Raw genomic sequence first — 20,931 nt, 5'->3', positions numbered from 1 at the left:
GATCACAGCAGTGATTGATTCCCTGCTGCTTCTGTTGGACTTCTTAGAGAAGCATGACTGTATGTGTGCTCGTTCCTGTGGGGAGGCAGGTCCTTTGATTCTGTGGTGTTTTTGTGGTTGTTTACGTGAAGTTTATAATTTAGCTCATATTACGTTACATTTAACATCTGCAAGGAAACACAAGCTGTGAAGCCAGTAAAATCCCCAAAATGTCATGCTAAATACTTATTTTGTCAAATCTTATAGTGAGAAATACTTCTCTCAATAGGTTATATTGCGGTTACATTGACACCTTCTGGTTTAAATTGGTATTACAGCAGTGTCCAGCCTAATGTATGTTGTTGTGTCTGCAGTTGTTTCTTCATTAATTTCCTTAGGGATTGTTACACTATTCTGATTCTGATTAATTAAGAGCTTATTGTAAGGACCTTTAAACAACATGATCACTTTACTACTTCTAATGACTGAGCTTGTTTACATGAACAACCTGGTTTCATGTTATAAATTCAATAAAATGGTAATATGGATTTGGATTATCAATCACTTTTTTTATTTTGTTTTTGATCGAAGTCCCCTTTTTGGGAGTGCTTGGGCCTTTCAGGGCTGAGGTATCAGTTCAGTGTGGGGCTCTACTGTGGTGATCATTCACCAAAAGCGGTCCTTCTACAGCATGAACAGTGTGGTCATGTCATTCAGGCTGATTTGTTCTGTAAAAACTGAAATTAGTAAGATGGATATCAAAGCTGTACTTTGTGGCCTGCTAAGCCCACAGGGCTGGTGCTGATCACATCTTCATCTGTTGAAGATACAGTTAAACTCTGAATCACAGAGAATGTTTTGCTCTTTATGGTTTATGGTGTCCTTCATCACTGTTTCCCAGTGAAATGTTGGTTTTCCTGATTTTTCTGACACCACATGAAAGCACCTTCGTTCACAGGTAACCCAGAGTCACATCCACACTCCTGCAGGTGTAATGTGAGCAACCCTCAGCCATCTGTCACTGAAAGTAACGATGGGTCTTCAGCTCACTAGTCTGGATGATTAGCCTCAATCAGGCTTTTCCTGGAACCAGAAACACAGCGCTACCAAAGTTTCTGCCTCTGCACAAGTGAAACGAGAGGGTTAGACCCCAAGAGAACAGGTGAGGTGAATGAAGTTTAAGGTCAGAGTTTTACTCTGTTATATTTAACGTTGCAAGGTCAGATCAATGATACAGAACATGAAGAACAAACTGAGGCATGATTAGAGGATCTAATGTTGCCTTTACTAAAGCAAACCCTACACCACCTTCATCTTAGCCCAGTATTTGTAACCTCACCATCATTGACACACTTACACACACCTGAGATAAGCTCTTTAAGCATGACCATGACCATCTCCTCATCTGATCAAAGAAAAGGATCACTTTCATAAGTTCACCACCTCTTTTCATCTTCATACACAAACTGAATCCACAGACTGTACAGGTGTATCACACACACATAAATACCTGCTAATCAGTGTGACATCCAATCAAAATCCCCAGATGTTACTCAGCAAACCTGGAGTTCCGCCTTCTTGGACAGTCTGTTAGTACCTCACAGCAGCCATATTATCGATCAGATGATGTCATTAAAAATGCTCCAACAGCACAAACACGGTCCAGTGGTCCAGTTCAGGTGAAGTTAGCAGACAGCTAGCAGCTACAGCCGGCTGTGTCACCATCCACCCATCAGTCAAAAAGGCCACGCCCCTAACAATGCAAACTCCCCATGAAGAGGAAATTATTTAAAAAATATCAACAGAGACCAAGCAGTTTGTGTATTGTAAAAGTGTAAATGTGTAAACTTGTTTATTTGTACTGTAAAGGTTTAACATGGGAGTGTATGGAAACCACTCAGTGCTGGACACCAGAGGAAGTACAAGAAGATTGCAATAACTGTTTATGAATTACAGATAACTTTAGTCCCACAAAAATAAAATAGACCTGTTGAAATGAGATTTCCTCTTACTTTTTTACCTGCTGATCAGTTATGCTAAGCTAAGCTAAGCTGAGCACAAATGTGAATAACTAAATCTGAAATGTTCCCTGTGCTGCAATCATCACATCTTACCAGCAGAGCTCCCTCTGGAGAGGATTTAGACATTCATGGAAGCCTGAGGGGAAACTGATGGTATTAGCGCAGGAAACAGGAAAGACAGGCTGAAGCAGACAGACACGCACCTGAAACACCATCATGTTTCCTCTCTGTGGGAGCAAAATGCCATGTTTGTGTGAGCCATGATGAAGACTCTCTCTCATCAATGGGGCCTCCACTTCTGAGGCCGTCCTTCTGCGCCACGCCATCTCAAACCCAATATCATTCAAATATATATTTAGACAGAACTTTATAAGAAACCATTTATGAACGCGCTTGCAACCGATCCTCTCGTCTGCACCAGGATGATGTGATCAAAGTTATTACAGCTCAAACTAAAGCTGACCTTAGTTATTATGACGAAAAACAAAGACTAGAAAAAACATCAATCATCAGAGACATTTTCTAATGTCCGTGCTTCCTTAGACTCATCGTTTCACTTTCTGAAGAAACAAACAGCTGCTCATGAAGTTATTCAAAAGAATAACTCACATTTAATCCACAAAGCATTAAAAACTCTGGTATTTTAATATGTTAATCAGTTATTTTACAGATCTAAGAAAGAAAATCCATAAACGAGGCATTCAGGAGCATCAGGGAGATTTGAGTTTTACACATTTATACATTTATACAGACTCTCGCTCCCACCTTGACCCTTTCATGTCCCGTTTCTCAGATGAGACAAACTTTATGTACAATATTCACACTGAGGACGTCTCGTCAGTCCGTGCTGTTTCCTGATCTCAGCTCAGTCCAGCTGTTCTTCACATCAGGCCGCAGCCAAGCAGCTTGTCCCAGGGCCGCCGCCGCTACTGCTGTGCAGGAAATGGGAGGAAGAGGATTCAGGAAGGAGACTGGCTCCCGGGAGGATTATGTGGAGATGGAGGAGTAAGCTGAATAGGCACTGACCGGGGAGTACTGGACCGGAGTGTACTGGATCAGAGGGACGGCCAGGTCCAGGTACTCCTGCAGAGGCAGAATCACACGTTAGAACAGGAAGTGGAAGCTCTGGAGACTTTAGCTCTGTCACATGACACCAAAACTCGCTTCTAACTTTTCTTTGCTCAACGTCACATCAATGCTCTCTTGCCAAGAGACCCATGCCGCTTCAAATAAATGAATACAATCATGACCCCACGTTTTTGAAAGGTCAAAGCAAAGCTGCAGTTCCTCTGACGTCCAGCAGAGGCTTCAGCACTGAGGCAGTCACACAGCTCTGCGTTAGCCAACTGCAACTAAGATGAGAGAAAACCAACACAGACTGTGGTATAAATTTCACAGCAGCTCACAGATAACTTTAAATTTACAGAAATAATAAAATAACTGTCTCAGTCTTCCTGATGGTTAGCGAGTGCTCCACCCATCAGTTAAATGTTTAAAGAGGAACGAGAGGGACCAACTGAAGAGAAACAGCTGAAGTGGAGGATATTTGAAGGTTTTACTCCTTAACAAAGAAACGACAAGTCACCTGGTTGGCCATGATGGAGACAGTTAGATCCAAATCCTCGACCAGCTGCTGGAAGGTCGGCCTGCAGGACGGGACAGCATGCCAGCACTCCCGCATCATCAGATACCTGAGACCATGCAACACACGCTTTACTGCGCAGGTCGGATCAACACATCAATGAACACAATACCAAATAAAACAAAATATCCTCTTTTGATCACAGATGTTTGCAGCTGTGTCTCTGACTTTGCGTTTCCTTATTTACATGCAGTCACGTGCGACTACACAAGCAACCTTCAGATTTGGCAGAAGGTTTGTTAGCTGCAGCTGTCTGGAGATACTTGTTTGACTAATTTCAAGTGAATTTAGAGCATAAAAGTCGTAAATGTTGGATTTTTAAAGTCGGCTCATCCTCCAGGTCTCATGTTTTCAGATATTGGCATTTAATGAAGCTGTCTCTTCTGCTGAGTTTTCCAGGAATGACCGGCTCCTCTGCTTAAGTGTCAGACTGAAGCGTTTGATGTGATGATGTACTCACAGCTCCTGAGGGCACGCCGATGGTTTCTCCATGCGGTGTCCCTCCTTCAGCAGCTTGAAGAGCTCCTCGACAGGGACGCCGGGGTACGGAGACCCCCCGAGGGTGAAGATCTCCCACAGCAGGACCCCGAAGGACCAGCTGTGAACACAGAGGTAAACGAGCAGCTCTGTAATTTGCTTCCAACTGTCACATGAAAATAACTCGTAAAAATCCTCATTTATTAATAATTGAAATATTAAATAGCTAACTATTTCTCTATATCACTATTTCTATCTCTCTGCTTCAGCTGAAGACAACATCTGAACCATCAAACATGTAAACATTAACCCATGATCTTTAGCGCCAGCGTCTAATTTCACACTCCATAGATCGGAGCTGTCAAACAGCTACTTGCTGCTTTAACGTCACCTTCTGCTGGGGTGGAGTAGGAACAGGGTGGAGGTCCACTCCAGGCTGGGATGAGTTTCACGAGTCGGAGGAGAGCGGAGCGGGTTATTGACAGACATTTGTGTCGAGCTTTGAGGGCGAAGTTGCAGATTTACAGCTCGTTCTACGTTCCTGCCCTCACCCGTGAGCACGAGCGTGGGAATGAGCTTCCAGAGGGGCTTCAGGGACGGGAGTTCAGGAGGAGCTCAGAGCAGATTTGCTCCTCCACATAAAAAGGAGGCAGGTTCAGCATCTGAACAGGACGCCTCCTCATGATGAGTTTCAAGTCTAATCGGAGGAGACCCAGTGCAGACTCAGGACACGCCGGGCTGTAGGGGCGGGCGGACTGATTAAATATCGACAGTATCGGTGGCAACACAGGTATTGGCATCAGATCAGTGCTTAAGTTTGTTCAGTGTTGTACCCATTCATCAGACAACAGGCGTGTCTGCAGCCACTGCTTCTCTCTGCCCGCTCCTCCCTGCTCTGCTGTGATTAGTCACCCTGCGGTCACATGAGCAGCACTGAGCAGAGCTGTGCAGAGCTGTGCAGGCTGCAGTGCGTGTAGAGCTACTTCACAGCTGTACGTGAAAACACTGCAAACACAATGCTGCTGGAAGGAAACCCCTCACACACACCCGGCACAAAGGTCAGAGGTCACAGTACTTCAGACAGACAAAGAATATCTAAGCGTTTGGAACTATTTTGGTTTTCATGTGAAGTATGACCCTGAAGGTAAGCGCGTCATGGACTAAAGTAAAACAGTATGTTGGATGTGACAGCAATGCTCAATTACATGGTGGGAACTAGTGTGTTAGCGCAGTTAGCTCGTTAACGTGTTGGCCGTCCAGCCCCACGCACGGGGTGATCAGCTGTAGCTCGTTAACGGAGATTTGCCGTGTTGTGGTGTTAACGTCATTTCAGATTAACGCTGACAGCACTAGTGGGAACACAACGAATATGACTGCACATTTACTCCGACATCATCCTCGTGCAAAGACAAGTGGAAGCAGACAAAAACAACAAGCACGCGTGCTACAAACTTTACCCGAGTCATTTAGACAGCCGTTAGCACATGATTCTCCTTATGGGGACCTGATATGTTTAATATGCTGCTTAGAATATAGCCCAGAAGAAGCGTATAGTATAGCTTTTATTTTGGAAAGAGACATTTCTCTGTAATAAACTCTCTTTTCCAAAGATGAGTGATTTCTCAATCAGATACATTTATTTTTTCATTACTTTGTTGTTTCAGCAACATTAAATTTAAAAACTGTACTTTTGAGTTAAAATATCTATTTATAATTTTAATAAATGACATTAAAAAAGCATGAACATTGTTTTGTATCGAAAAAATATCGAACCGTGACACCAAAGTATCGAACCGAACCGTGAATATTGTGTATCGTTGCACCCCTAGTATTTAGGTGTAAGTATCTTTTCTACTGACACTGATAATGAATGAGCTCTAGGTTTTTCTCATATACTAAACACCAACTTTTTACTACATCATTTATGACTGAGCACATTCCCAGGTTACCAATAAATCATCAGTGATGAATGTAGACTCCAGAAGATTCTCCTGCTTGTTTTTCACCCGAGCAGGATGCTGGTGACAGTGCAGAAGAAGCTCTGAGAGATGATGAATTTGCTGATCACACAGTCATTGATTTAGGCTGTTTGAAGTCTTGTCTTTATTGATCCACGCAGCCTGAGAGTGACACCACATATTTGTAGTCAGCCTTGTCGTAGATTTGGAGCCACATTCACTATCCATAAATTGAGTTTATTACCATGGAGGTGAAGAATCAGTAGCTTCTTGTTCGTACTGGTATTCTGAAACAGCAAAGCGATGCAGCAGTTGTAAAACAGTTGAACCCTTAATGTGGTGGAATTGGTTTAATGTCATGATCACAATCTATGCCACCTACTCTGTAAGTGCTTTGATTATAAAGAAATTTAGTTTATATAGTGAACAAACTAGGATTAGATGAATTAAAATGGTTGTTAAACACTGAGTGTATGTTAGCACCCTGTAGTTGTTTGTGTTTTAACAAGTCAGCTGAAGAAAAACTTCATGCCTAAAGATATTCTTGCCTAAAACTATTTTCCTCAAATTTGCCATCAACAGCAATTCCACAATTCACCGTGAACAGTCCAAGTTCAAGTCATGTTTAAAATTTCACATCTTATGTTTACTTTTGTTACATATGCAGTAAAGATGGCAGGATACATTAGAAAGCAGTGACTTTTATTGAATAGGATTATCCTTCAAATGAGAATGTCCGCATTATTTACAATCATTGCTGCATATGACTCACAGTGCAGTGATGTGATGAGAAAGGTGTATAGACATATCAGGTTCTCACACTAGTGAAGAAATGGTACAAAGTAAATAGGAACTGAGCCAAATCGCTGCAGTGCTTCCTCTGACTACATTTTAAATTGCAGACATAAATTTCATCTATTTTGGCTCTCGGAGGAGGCGGACGCATCTTTCCCCCTCTCCCTCCTTTGGCTTCCCTGCTGCTTCTATGTGTTTGTCTAGTCTCATCTAACTCTAACCCTCAAAGAGTTTCTCAGTCTTGTCCTCTAAAGCCTAAAGAAATATAGATTTGATCCAATTGTCCTGCGGAGACGTTTGCTGCCGGATACTCGATGGTCGGTTGCATCGCGTGTCTGACGACACTCGATGGAGGACATTGAACGACATCTACCTATGTATTAGGAACCACGATAACAGAGTTTGGGCTGATTGGAGCTGGCTTGGACCTGGCTTATCGAAGAACAAGAAGCTGCTACAGCTGTTCAAAATCCCATAAGGCTGGCCAACTTGATAGACGATTGGCAGGGCTGTGAGTACTCAGACTGTGTTTTGAACGCAGTATGGATAAGATCTTGGAGAAGAACAATGGGAACTGAGATAATTGGTGACCAGTGATGGACATTATACCAACTGCAAAAATTGGATGCAGTTGTTCGCACTAAACCAAACATTCACCATCTTCACTCATGCGGCTATCCCACTGGCGCCAGCTGAATCAAACCTGTATAAAACATTTCAAATTACTTGTGACTTGTGATTATTAGGCTATTCCAAAGTATTTAAAAAGAAGTATAAGAGGCAAAAGTGTAGCCTTTAGCTTTAATAAAAATTGACTTCAGTTTACCTTTAGGTCCTCATCAGCTTTTGAGTTTCTGGCATTGCCATCAACATCAACATTGGCTTTCTGCATCCATAACTGCAGGTTGTGAAAATATTTTTCGACATTCTCACCACTACAAGGACTCCCAAAAACAACTGCAGCACTTCGAACCATGTCATTGAGGTCTTTTAAGGAAGTTGCAGTAGTGAAGACTCCAACAGTGTGCATTGCAAGATGGTAGTTCTTTGGTGCACTGCAGTTTAAGAAGAAATTATCTTTAAGTGTTTCCAAAACAGTAATAAACAGTTTTCCCAAATTGAAAAATGAAATGCCATGTCACAATAAAAAACAAACAAACAAGTGAATACTGTATTAAAACAGTATTGCTCCTCTCGTGGGGGAACACCCCACACCACATCAAGAACTCCACCGACTTCACTGACAAGGTCCAGAAACTTACCCTGGATCCAGATGAAACCATAGTGTCCTTTGATGTAGTCTCTCTCTTCACGTGCATACCCACCACGGAGGCAGTGGAGACTGTCAGAAAACGACTACAAGAAGACAACTCCTTGGAGGACAGGACCAACTTCACACCCGATCAGATTTGCACACTGTTAGACCTCTGCCTCACCACTACATATTTCAAATACAACGAAGGCTATTACAGACAAAAACATGGCTGTGCCATGGGCTCCCCCGTGTCACCTATTGTAGCCAACCTTTACATGGAGGAAGTGGAAAGGAAGGCTCTTGGCTCTTTCAAAGGAAGAGTACCCAGCCACTGGTACAGATATGTAGACGACACCTGGGTCAAAATCAAGACACAAGAAGTGGAATCCTTCACTGCGCACATCAACGCTGTGGATAAAAACATCAAGTTCACCAGGGAAGACACAAAGGACGACTGTTTGCCTTTCCTGGACTGCGCTGTGCACATTGAAGAGAATGGCAACCTCAACATCGAAGTTTACCGGAAGCTCACACACACGGACCAGTACCTCCTGTTTGACTCCCATCACCCTCTGGAACACAAACTTGGAGTAATTAGGACCCTACACCACCGGGCAGAACATGTTCCCTCTAAGCCTGAAGGAACAAAGAAGGAACACACACATGTAAAGGAAGCACTCAAAACGTGCGGCTATCCTAAATGGGCGTTCTTAAAGTCAGCAAAGAGGCACAGAAAAGAAGATTAGACACCAGCGAGGGAGGATAAGAAGGACAGACGCAACAACATTGTCATCCCCTATGTAGCCGGTGTATCAGAGAAACTCAGGAGGGTTTTCTCCAAGCATGACATCCTGGTGTACTTCAGACCCAGCAACACACTCAGACAAAAACTGGTTCACCCGAAAGACAAAACGCCAAAACACAGACTTAACAATGTGGTGTATGCCGTACAGTGCAGTGAGGAATGCCCAGACCTCTACATTGGAGAGACCAAACAGCCACTTCACAAGCGCATGGCACAACACAGAAGAGCCACCTCCACAGGACAAGACTCAGCTGTCCATCTGCATCTTAAGGATAAAGGTCACTCTTTCAAGGATGCCAATGTTCACATTTTGGACAGAGAGGACAGATGGTTTGAAAGAGGAGTGAAAGAAGCATCTATGTCCACTGTGAGCGACCATCTTTGAACAGAGGCGGTGGTTTACGACACCAACTCTCTGCCATCTATAATCCAGTTTTGAGATCCCTTCCCAGACGCCTTAACGCCCACTCACACCCTGGGCCATCTGACCTCAGGAATTCGCATGACAAGGTGGGGCCAGGTTGCACAATGAACTCACCCGAAACTCTGGCTGATTGGGACCCACACCCAGTTCCACACCTTGGCTCAGGCGATTAGAGGATCATCAGGGGGTCCTTTTGTCCCTCTGTGGGGGGAAACTCCCACCAGGTTTATATCTGGGACTCTCCACCAATTGACCTTAGAACTGAAGAAGCCTCTCGGATGAGAGGTGAAATGTCTTCAATTAACTTAAAGAAGTCCAGACGCTTTTCTTTGCAAGCTCCTTTGACTACGATGACCTGGATGACTGAGAACCTTCACAGACATACTGTATTAAAACGACTACACTTACTACTTTTTACAGATCTCCTTGGCATTCTTCATAACATAACTAAGGCATCTGTGAAGATGCCTTAGTTATGTAATGCAAGTTATGTAATGCAGTATGTAACTGCATTACATACAAATAATGTATGTAATGCAGTTATGTAATGCAAGCTAAACAGATAGCTTGCATTAGGACCATAGATCCATCACACATAAGCATTACAGGTGAACGCATGGCTTTGCGCCCAAAGGCCCTTGCAACATCAGTCAGAAATGCTTCCAGAAAATATGTGACTGAGGCAGTAGTATGGTCACATGTTAAATATGTAGCCACTGGTAGGGGAGAGGATGTTTTCCGTGGATTCCTTACTACAAGTTCGTAAACACAGAAAGGAGGCAAACCCTTTCTTTTTTTTTCATGATACTTCCTGTAGCATCCAAATAAACTATGTCCTCCCGACAGCGGCTCTGGAAAATTTCAATGCTCTTGGAAGACCATAAAAAAACACCTTTTGGATGTAACATCACTTTCTGCAATACATCCTCTGGGTTGTTCTTCTTGTTTGCCACCATTAACTGGAGACTCATAATCTCATTATGATGAAGACGACTTTTCTTTCGGATTTCCAATGCTATGTTTCTCAACACTTGAGGAGTTGGAACTTCATCTCTACACCCCGATTGCACAACATCATCATCCATTTTGCTCATTTTTTCCAGATACATGGCTCTAAGTAATTGTTTTTCCAATTCATGGCCAATTGTATCTCTCTTATGAGCTCTTACTGGTCTTCTTTTCAGTTCATAGTGGTTGTGCACACACTCGAGATCTTGAAAATTGACTTTCGCCTTTAGATTGTCTTCTTTATCTACAGTGACATTGACAGTGACTGGACAATCCTCGAAACTGCAGTAACCCAGACACCAGAAGAAAGGGCCCTTTCTTACTGAGTCCAAAGCCTTGACTCTGTGCCTTTTGAAAGCAAAGGAACAATATGGAAACACTGTCCGTAGTCTGTCTGAAATCAGATTTGTCCACTGTAGTCCCTTGTATCTTCTTTGGGATCTCTTATTTTTTAGATTAGCCCATTCTTTCCTTTTCAAGAAAAAAAAAAGTTGGTTCAAGTGGGACCCTGATTCTTAGGAATCCATCATCAGATGAGTTGCTGTTAGGCTACAAAAGAGGAAAAATTCATTTTGTGAGAAAAAGTTTTGTTCCATGTTACATAACTACTGTAATATCTGTAAATATACTTGAAATACTCGTGTATTTTAAGTATATTAACAGCCAGTGTTTTTAATGTCGGAATATATAGCAAAAATTCATTTTGAGAAGTGTCATTAAATAGAAATTGCATTCTATGTTACAACATTTGATAAAATTCTTTATTTTTAATTTATTTAATTGTATATTCTGTTTTTACAAATATTTTTATGTAATATAACATGGTCATTTAAACAATGATACTAGCACCAATCACAACTTATTTGAAAGCATTTTTAATGACTGACCTGCTCAGGAGACAGCTGTCCATCCTCCTGCGAGGAGATGTCCGGTGTCAGGAAAGCGGCAGTTGATAGTTCTTCTGGTTGCTATTACATGAGTTGAGGGGTGTAACTTTAGTGTAATTACATGGAAATGTTAAAGAGAAATTATGATAGTACAGACAGACTGACCTGCACAGGAGACAGCTGTCCATCCTCCTGCGAGGAGATGTCTGGTGTCAGAGAAGTGGCAGCTGATAGTTCTTCCTGTTGAGAATGTCATTACCCGTAACAATGGGTTACATTACCCACAAAGGCCCATCCGGACAGGGGCCTACATTAGCACCACCACCAAGCCCCACAGAGTCTGGGGTAGCGGGCGTACATCCTAACCTACCACAGAGGAAAATACATCCACCCAAACATTCAATAATCTCTCTGACTACATAAGATAACACCACGGTTGAGTTTATTCTCCACCTCTGTACTAATTTTAAAGTTAACTATTGTCTTTTTTTGTGTGTTTTAAATGTGGTGAATACTTGACAAACAAAGTAAAAAGAAAAAACAAAAAAGAAAATTACAAATTAAAGGGTCTTGGAGATGTCATTCAAACTAATACCATTGCAGATCAAAACATATATGTGGATAACAGAAAGAATAAAAAAAACAGTTCAGAATAATTCTAAAGTGAAATTATCATGTGGAAACAGGAATTTTCCATTTTAGAGCATTTTGAAATTGTTAAAAGAGTAGGTCGTATATGGGCAATTTAAAAAGGCCTTTATTTTGGAAAGCAAAATCAGAATGACTTGAAACTGACATGGTAACAACACGAGGTTGGATTCTGTTGATCTAAAGTGAAATTATCCTGTGGAAACAAGAATTTTTCCTTTTAGAGCATTTTGAAATCATTACAAAAGTAAGACAGGGAACCACCCCCCACCCTCCACCTCATGATGCTTAAATGATGTAATCAAATTTAATTTGATGCAGGGAGAAAAATGCACAGAAATAAATTATTTTTCAAGAATAATTAAATAGATTTAACATCTTTCTTAAACAGAATTGCAGAATTCACAGATGGTACTTTCCCAAAGGAAAAAGTACTATAGCTTACTAGGGTATATTATTAACTGTTAAGAACCTGAGAACCTTCACAGACATATATACAGTAATGGACTTCTATATATTTTACATCAGATTAAAACTTTGGGTGTAAGAGTCAGATAATTATTTATTAAAAGCTCGACATTTTAAATGAGAATAAGAAAGAAAAGTATGTCTTTGTGCCCCCTTTCCCCTGTTCATGCCCTATCGGCCCCCCTGGCTAAACTTTGCTAGATCCGCCCCTGCACAGTTACCAGCCGTCAGCTGCTTAGAAAAAGATCCTGGTGTAGAAAGTAATATTAAATAAATTCTAACAACTGCTTATCAAGCTTAATAGTGCTGCTGTTGTTCAGCCGCTGGTTTCCTCTTTCTGGTGCAAAGTGGGCGATAAACAAAGAAAAGAGACGGACTCGCGACAGAAAAGCCAATCACCTGATCATTGATCAGTTTCAGGATTGAAGAGGCAGTCGCTCGGTTGTTTAGCTTAACGTGGGAATGCTTTACAAACATTCAGAGATGAACTTACACCCTTGCTGTACTTCTCTCTGGGAAAACTTCCTCGGAGATGAAATGCTGGTTTGGTAGCATTTCAGCAGCAGCATTTCAGCAGCTACGTGATGCATACTGCTGCGACCGTATGCAGTATCAGCAGCAGCATTTCAGCAGCAGTATGCATCACATAGCGTAGCTACGTGATGCATACTGCTGCGACGTGCTACGGTTATGAGCCGAGTTACGCCGTGTAGCAAGTTTTGTGAGGTGCTTTTTGATATTTAATGGATCGGATTACATTTTTTTTTATTTCTCACCGATATCCGATCCAGTAATTTGGGTCAGTATCGGACCGATACCGATAGGTAATATCGGATCGGTCCATCTCTACTAATTAGTTGTACCTGTCTATTTCCTGCAGCAGCTTATATTCAGTTTGAACATAGCTATAGACTGATATGGATCAGTTTATAACTTATATTCATTGTAATATTTAAATCTTGAGAGAGGAGGATAGAGAGGGAGAGAAAGGGAGAAAGCAGGATGAAGACAGCAAAGAGAGAGAAGAAAAAGAAACAAGAGTGGACATGTAGTCATAAATTATCAAAAAATTCTAAAACTGTAGCTTCTGTTTAACCCACATTCATTGATGGTAATTTCACAAACCCCAGGCCAGCTCTTATAATAATTATTATAAGATTATATTTTTGTTATTTTTCAGCAACTGCAATTCAAGTTGACTGAGGAGGATGGAGACAGAGAAAGAGGACTGAGGGTTGTACAAGAACAGGAATAACAAGTGAGCAAATAGTGAAGCTGGCTGAAAAAAACCCTGTATTTTTCACAAAGTAATTTTCCATGTATTTCATGATTGCTTTGTGTGCTTTTCAGTAGCACACTTAAAAGATGTTAGTCAACATTCTAAACAGGAAATATTGATATGATTGGTAGCATTTTACAGTATTCATAATGTGGTGGTCGTAAGTGTGAGTAATTCCTTAGATAAGAATTAGGTGGATTTCAGCTTCTCAATTCCAATTAAAGTCAAAAACAGAAAAATCACAGTAGAGGAACAAAGTTCTATGCCAGCCGTCTTATTGAACAGTGAAGCTCAGCAAAACAGAAGGAAAAGCAAAGCTCCCCTAGGGTGTTTGCCGTAAGCGCATGGAGGTTAGGACCAACCCCAACGGACAAACGGCAGGATAAAGCCCAGAGGTCTTGCCCATGTCCTTTTTTGAAGAAACCAATTGTCCCACCTCCCTGCTGCTGAGAAACCTTCCAACACGCCCAAAAACAGCAGGTGCAGGCGCAAGTACGGGCCAGAGTCCGGCCAGGATGCTGGTTGAGGGCCCTGCCCAAAAGGACACCCTTAGATTAACCCTTTGCTTTGCCTTCTGACAATAGGTCAACGTTCACACATTAGTACAGCAAATAGCATAGTTTTTTGTGATAATTTTATGATATACATCTGAATAATACTTGACCTAACTACATTAAATATATGGGTTAAATGCTTTACATAATAATAAAGACTCCAGTGTATGTTGATAGTCTGTGTGTGTGTGTGTGTGTGTGTATGATCACATAAGTACAGTGATTTCATTATGTCTTACCATGTTACTATTTTCTAAGAGACATATTTCTGAATGTGCTGCATGAAAAACATTTATTGTGTGTGTGTGAGGGCAAAACACCTCGTGATAAGACTCTATGTGAAAGTTACAGAATAAACAGTGGCTTGGAAAAATATTCGTCCCCCTTTAACTTTTTCCACATTTTGTCACATTACAGCCACAAACATGAATCAATTTTTTGTGAATTCCACGTGAAAGACCAACACAAAGTGGTGTACACGTGAGAAGTGGAACGAAAATCATACATGATACAAAACATTTTTTACAAATTAATAACTGAAAAGTGGGATGTGCGTAATTATTCAGCCCCCTGAGTCAATACTTTGTAGAACCACCTTTTGCTGCAATTACAGCTGCCAGTCTTTTAGTGTTTGTCTCTATCTTGCACATCTAGCGACTGAAATTCTTGCCCATTCTTCTTTGCAAAACAGCTCCAGCTCAGTCAGATTAGATGGACAGCGTTTGTGAACAGCAGTTTTCAGATCTTGCCACAAATTCTCGATTGGATTTAGACACCAGACAGGTCAGGGATAAAGTTATTGAGAAATTTAAAGCAGGTTTAGGCTACAAAAAGATTTCCCAAGCCCTGAACATCCCGAGGAGCACTGTTCAAGCGATCATTCAGAAAATGAAGGAGTATAGCAAAACTGTAAACCTACCAAGACAAGGCCGTCCACCTAAACTCACAGGCCCAACAAGGAGCTGATCAGAAATGCAGCCAAGAGGCCCATGGTGACTCTGGACGAGCTGCAGAGATCTACAGCTCAGGTGGGGGAATCTGTCCATAGGACAACTATTAGTCGTGCACTGCACAAAGTTGGCCTTTATGGAAGAGTGGCAAGAAGAAAGCCATTGTTAACAGAAAACCATAAGAGGTCCTGTTTGCAGTTTGCCACAAGCCATGTGGGGGACGCAGCAAACATGTGGAAGAAGGTGCTCTGCTCAGATGAGACCAAAATGGAACTTTTTGGCCAAAATGTAAAACGCTATGTGTGGCGGAAAACTAACACTGCACATCACTCTGAACACACCATCCCCGCTGTCAGATATGGTGGTGGCAGCATCATGCTCTGGGGGTGCTTCTCTTCAGCAGGGACAGGGAAGCTGGTCAGAGTTGATGGGAAGATGGATGGAGCCAAATACAGGGCAGTCTTGGAAGAAAACCTCTTGGAGTCTGCAAAAGACTTGAGACTGGGGCGGAGGTTCACCTTCCAGCAGGACGACGACCCTAAACATAAAGCCAGGGCAACAATGGGATGGTTTAAAACAAAACATATCCATGTGTTAGAATGGCCCAGTCAAAGTCCAGATCTAAATCCAATCGAGAATCTGTGGCAAGATCTGAAAACTGCTGTTTACAAACGCTGTCCATCTAATCTGACTGAGCTGGAGCTGTTTTGCAAAGAAGAATGGGAAGAATTTCAGTCTCTGTGCAAAGCTGGTAGAGACAGACCCTAAAAGACTGGCAGCAGTAATTTCGGCAAAGGGTGGTTCTACAAAGTATTGACTCAGGGGGCTGAATAATTACACACACCCCACTTTTCAGTTATTTATTTGTAAAAAATTTTGGAATCATGTATGATTTTCATTCCACTTCTCACGTGTGCACCACTTTGTGTTGGTCTTTCACGTGGAATTCCAATAAAATTCATGTTTGTGGCTGTAATGTGACAAAATGTGGAAAAGTTGAAGGGGGCCGAATACTTTTGCAAGCCACTGTATGTTGAGTACAGATAGATATATAGTGTATGTAGTTATATAGGTATACATATCATACAACAATCCACCACACTACCACTCTAAACATGGCTTGAACACAGTGGCTGCCACTATATTGATGTGACAGAATCTTTTCTCCACTCGTGACATTGGTGTACATGATGCTCTGTGATGCCTCTGCATAATAAAGACAGGGTGTTTTATGAATTCAAAAATTTTAATATGAAAACAACTCTATTACCAGTTTGCTTCATGTACAGGTCTATGGATTGGCAGGGTGATTTTCCAGTGTTTGTGCTGAATAATGCTACTTGAAGTGCTTGATGAGTTGGTGAACTGTGTGATTAAGAGACTGAAATAGTGTTGTGCATGTTTTTATTCTTGTCTGCTTTGCCACAAATTTTGATTTAACTTCTTTCACAACTGAGCCTTTGCCTTGGGTTTGATAACTAAAGGCTCCACACTAAAACTGATGGAATAGATTGGAATATCTGATTATTCACTCAGAATTATTCTTAGAAACTACAATAGGCCATCCATCTAATTAGGTTGCTTTGGAAGGTAACATTATTATGGTTATACAATTTTAAATGTTACTTTTCAGTTTTCAATCAGCATATTCCCTTAATATCAATTACAAGGCATGTATGACATTATGATTGTGAGCTGAGCCCCCCTAAAAGCTTGAACCTAGAATCACACCTGTCACTGGGTAAGATGAAAATAGCTGATATCAAGTCCATTACATGGTAGCTGATGACCCAGGAAATATCCTTCTGTTTATCTCATTGCGAAATCTCATGCAGAGTACACACTTTACACTATTTAAACTGCTTTACTCTGCCTAGAGTTGCTGGCATATGTGGAATTCACTTTACACCCCACCTCCTTCCCAGCTCCACCTTTTGTGTTATATATTATATGGAAAAATTACCAGGCTGCTTACATATTATATTTACAGGAGCTTCTCAGCCATGAAACCCATTCCAGCTTACAGTTTTGTGCTCATACTAATGTCAGAGGAGGTTTGGAAACCTGCAGTTACTTAGTCAGCAGAGTGTTGCTGACTTTTATGCACCATCCGCATCAGCAGTCAGTGATCCCACTCACATGCAGGCACATGCAAAGCTGAGGGCACTGGCTTCCTTTTAGTAAGTATTTATTACCAAATAAGTAAATCTTGTGGTTGGAAAGTCATTTCAAGTGTTTTATTTGTGCTCATTATTATGAAATCACAATATGGATTCAGAAATATTTTAAGAAAATATAATTCTGAATAAAATCTCAATAAAATACAATAGAAATACAATGGGGTTTTTGTCAAAATGCTGCATTACTGAAATCCTCCATTACTCACGTTTCAATTTATATTTGCACATCCCAGTGTATATACACCTAATAAGGTAGAAAGTGGTTAAAAGCACAAGCAGCATAGCTCCAGCCAGGAACAAAACTACATCTACAGAGTGGTAGGAATACCAGGGCATTCTGTAGGACTCCGCTTTCAGGTGAGCTGCTTCTTTGTGCCTCATGACAAACTCTATCCAGAAGAGGGCGTTATCCAGTGGCTTTACTGGCTTATCTCTGTGTAGCCTGGAAAGTCTCTGCATGTTTGTCCTGTACGAGGGATCATTCAGGACTTCCTCTATGGCCTTCAGGAAGTTGTTGTCTTTGTCCACTGTAGTTAATGTAAGTATCTTAGCTCCTCCCCTCTTTTTCAGACGTAGCAGGTTGTCATGTTGGTCAAAAAACACAGGTATACCCACAACTGGGTCTCCGTGATACAGGGCTTCTTGGACTCCATTTGTTCCTCCATGTGCCACAAACAGTTTTATTTTTGGATGTCCTAAAAGGTCATTCTGTGGTATCCAGTCCACCAGTAAAGTGTTATTGCCCAGAGTGGTTGGTCTGTCACCTTTATACTTCCAGATCACTTTCTGTGGTAGTTTAGCAAAAGCTGCAGCGATCTCATTTGCCATGTCAGAAGGAAGTTCAGTCACAAAAGTCCCCAAAGACATGAGGATGAAGCCATGGTCTCCAGAACTCTGCACAAAGTCCTCCAAGTGCTGAGGCAGAGGTTTAGCAGGTTTGCACTGGAACCCTCCGATATAAACAACATTAGGCATTGTGGGCCGTGGGTACTCAAACACAAAGTCCACTCTCATCAGCCAAATGTCTGCATCAAACATTAACTCATTAAAATCATAACCAGGCCCAAGATATTTGTCAGTTATTTTCTGGTATACTAGTTTAGCCACCAGGTTGTTTATTTGTTGAGTTATGATGTGTAAAACCATGTTTGTAACTCTCTGAGAAAAGGTCATCTTGTCAGTATTCCCTGTTCCAGTCACAGGAATGTAAGATAATGGTGACGGAGCTATGGAAAAATGAGCATCTGCAGTTATTACCCAGCGAACATTATAAACCAAAGGAAGGTTGAGATATTTGGCCAGAATGACTCCACCACCAGCAGGGGTCAGCAAGTATCACGTCAAACTTGCTTTCATTTAAGTTTCTCATCAACTGTTTGTCATCTACTATTGCTGTTACAAGTTCACCTATAGTTCTGTGAATGTCAACAAATTTGCTGAACAGCCCTACACCCATGTGGATAAAACCTGACAAGGAAAAAGCACCTTGTTCAGATTCTATGAGCTTAGCAACCATTTTTGACACAATCTCCTGAGTCACAGGGTTTTCCACCGGAACTGTTAATATATTATAACTAGAGGAAATATCCTTGATGTACCAGCTTTTACTGGAACACAGAATTGTTATGCTGTGTCCTCTAGAGTGCAATGCCTTTAGTAGAATATCCATATTTACCCAGTGGCTGCCTTCTGAAGGAAACACTAAGATGTTACCTCCTTCACAGGCTCTGGGAATAAAAATGAGCAGCAGCAAAGCAGTGCAGCAATACAGCACCCTCATCTGAAATGAAGAAAAAAATGAATTTACTGACATGAAAAAGATGTTCACGGTGGAAACGGACTATGAAAATTTAAAACTACTTTTTTTTTTTTACTTTGTCAATGAAGGGTCTGAGAGTGATGCAATCACAAGCCATCCACATATGCTCTTGCACTTTCATGATTTATTAAGCAACTTTCTGTTTCATCACTGACATTTTTGAATTTGTAAAAATATTTATAATAACATATTTGAAATTGGTACACGTTTTGTCATTGGTGCAGATAATTTATTAGCTAACTGTAGGTTGCATGTTTTAAAAAAGAAGGCGTCTCACTGCATAATTGAGAGTTTCTTAATTTTATTTTTTATTTAATCAATAAAAAAGATACTGACAGCACTGCTGACGTAGGTATGATCCTTCATATCTGGAGTGTGAAGGTGCAGACATAAATTCAGACATCTCTGGGATGTTTAAGAGTTTAGAATTTCTCTGGTTCATTGGCTTTAGTCAGATAATTCAGTAATCACTCAAGATTAGTTCCCAAGTCCTCCTGAATTCAAAGAAATATTCAGGGGATTCAGCGCTGTGCTTTCCCACAGGTGAACTCAGGTGAAATGAAAGAAGTAGTGGATGCCCTCCTCCTCTGGCACAATGATAACTCAGAAAAGCTCCTTGGAGTAAGGAGATCAGGTTCAGAAGTGGTTCTTTCTAAGAACGTATATCGGTATTTATAAATGACACACTAAGGATGAGTAATGCTTAAAGAACGAGGAAACCAATGACACATTTAACAATGTGTCATTTTTATCCACTATTCTGTGTTTATTTATCAGTACAAGATCCCTTTTTCTATCAGGTAACCTAAAAAATGACTGACTGCACCTTTAAAAATACTAACTTAAATAAACCAAGATAATCTAGCAGTCCATAGGAAATAATGTGTGCACTATGTCACTTGGGGCGATCGTGGCTCAAGAGTTGGGAGTTCGCCTTGTAATCGGAAGGTTGCCGGTTTGAGCCCCGGCTTGTCAGTCGTTGTGTCCTTGGGCAAGATACTAATCCCATGTTTGCCTACTGGTGGTGGTCAGAGGGCCCGGTGGCGCCAGTGTCTGGCAGCCTCGCCTCTGTCAGTGCGCCCCAGGGTGGCTGTGGCTACAATGTAGCTTGCCATCACCAGTGTGTGAATGGGTGGATGACTGGATATGTAAAGTGCTTTGGGGTCCTTAGGGACTAGTAAAGCGCTATATAAATACAGGCCATTTACCATTTAAAGTTATTTTAACTGCAAATGTAAAAGTAATCATAAATGAAACAAACAGGACAGATGTGATCAGGTGGAAAGTGCAGAAAGCTGACTGATGTCCATCTGTGGCTGCATTCAATGTTGGCCTGTCCTGTATTAGGCATTCAGGATTTTCTTTGATGAACATTTAGCTCTTATGGCATGAACTTGCTCAGTGCATTATTATTGGCTTTTCTACAGTCTGATATTTGTTTAATAATTGATTGATATAATGTATTAAATAAGTTGATAAATAAGATGTTAAAAACGTCATCATCATATCAAACATGATCGATTTGGGGGGAGTTTGTTTGGCACATGCTGACTGCATTCTAATTGTAACCAGAACAGGAGGCAAGAGCAGAGAATGAGAGTGCAGCAGTTTGGTGAAAGGAACAGGAAAGGTGAAGAAGAGGTGAGCATCCAAAAAACGAGCAAGAGGACAGTTTCAAAGGAGACATCACGGCACAATAAAAGCTGTAAGAGCAGCGATTCATTCATATTTTTACTATTTTTTTCTGTAGGTTTTACTCCCTTACAATAAATCAAATATAAA

General features: G+C 41.2%; 1 protein-coding gene and 1 pseudogene across 1 annotated transcript; both read right to left on the bottom strand.

Annotated features, from left to right (window-relative positions):
• Positions 1-1,046: 1,046 nt before the first annotated feature.
• Positions 1,047-19,110, bottom strand: LOC146515996 (fibroblast growth factor receptor 1-like). The gene is made up of 4 exons (XM_085164792.1): positions 19,006-19,110; positions 4,103-4,240; positions 3,586-3,691; positions 1,047-3,083 (listed from the first exon to the last, which is right to left on the bottom strand). Exons 2-4 carry the CDS (start codon positions 4,132-4,134, stop codon positions 2,988-2,990), a joined length of 234 nt encoding a protein of 77 aa, XP_085020918.1. The 5' UTR covers positions 4,135-4,240; positions 19,006-19,110; the 3' UTR covers positions 1,047-2,987.
• Positions 15,945-19,143, bottom strand: LOC146515995 (UDP-glucuronosyltransferase 2C1 pseudogene; annotated as a pseudogene).
• Positions 19,144-20,931: the final 1,788 nt, after the last annotated feature.

The sequence above is a fragment of the Neolamprologus multifasciatus genome, chromosome 7 (genome assembly GCF_963576455.1).
Source record: "Neolamprologus multifasciatus chromosome 7, fNeoMul1.2, whole genome shotgun sequence".
Taxonomy (NCBI): Eukaryota; Metazoa; Chordata; class Actinopteri; order Cichliformes; family Cichlidae; genus Neolamprologus; species Neolamprologus multifasciatus.
Note: the sequence above shows the minus strand (reverse complement) of the source record. Positions and strands in the feature narration are given on the sequence as shown.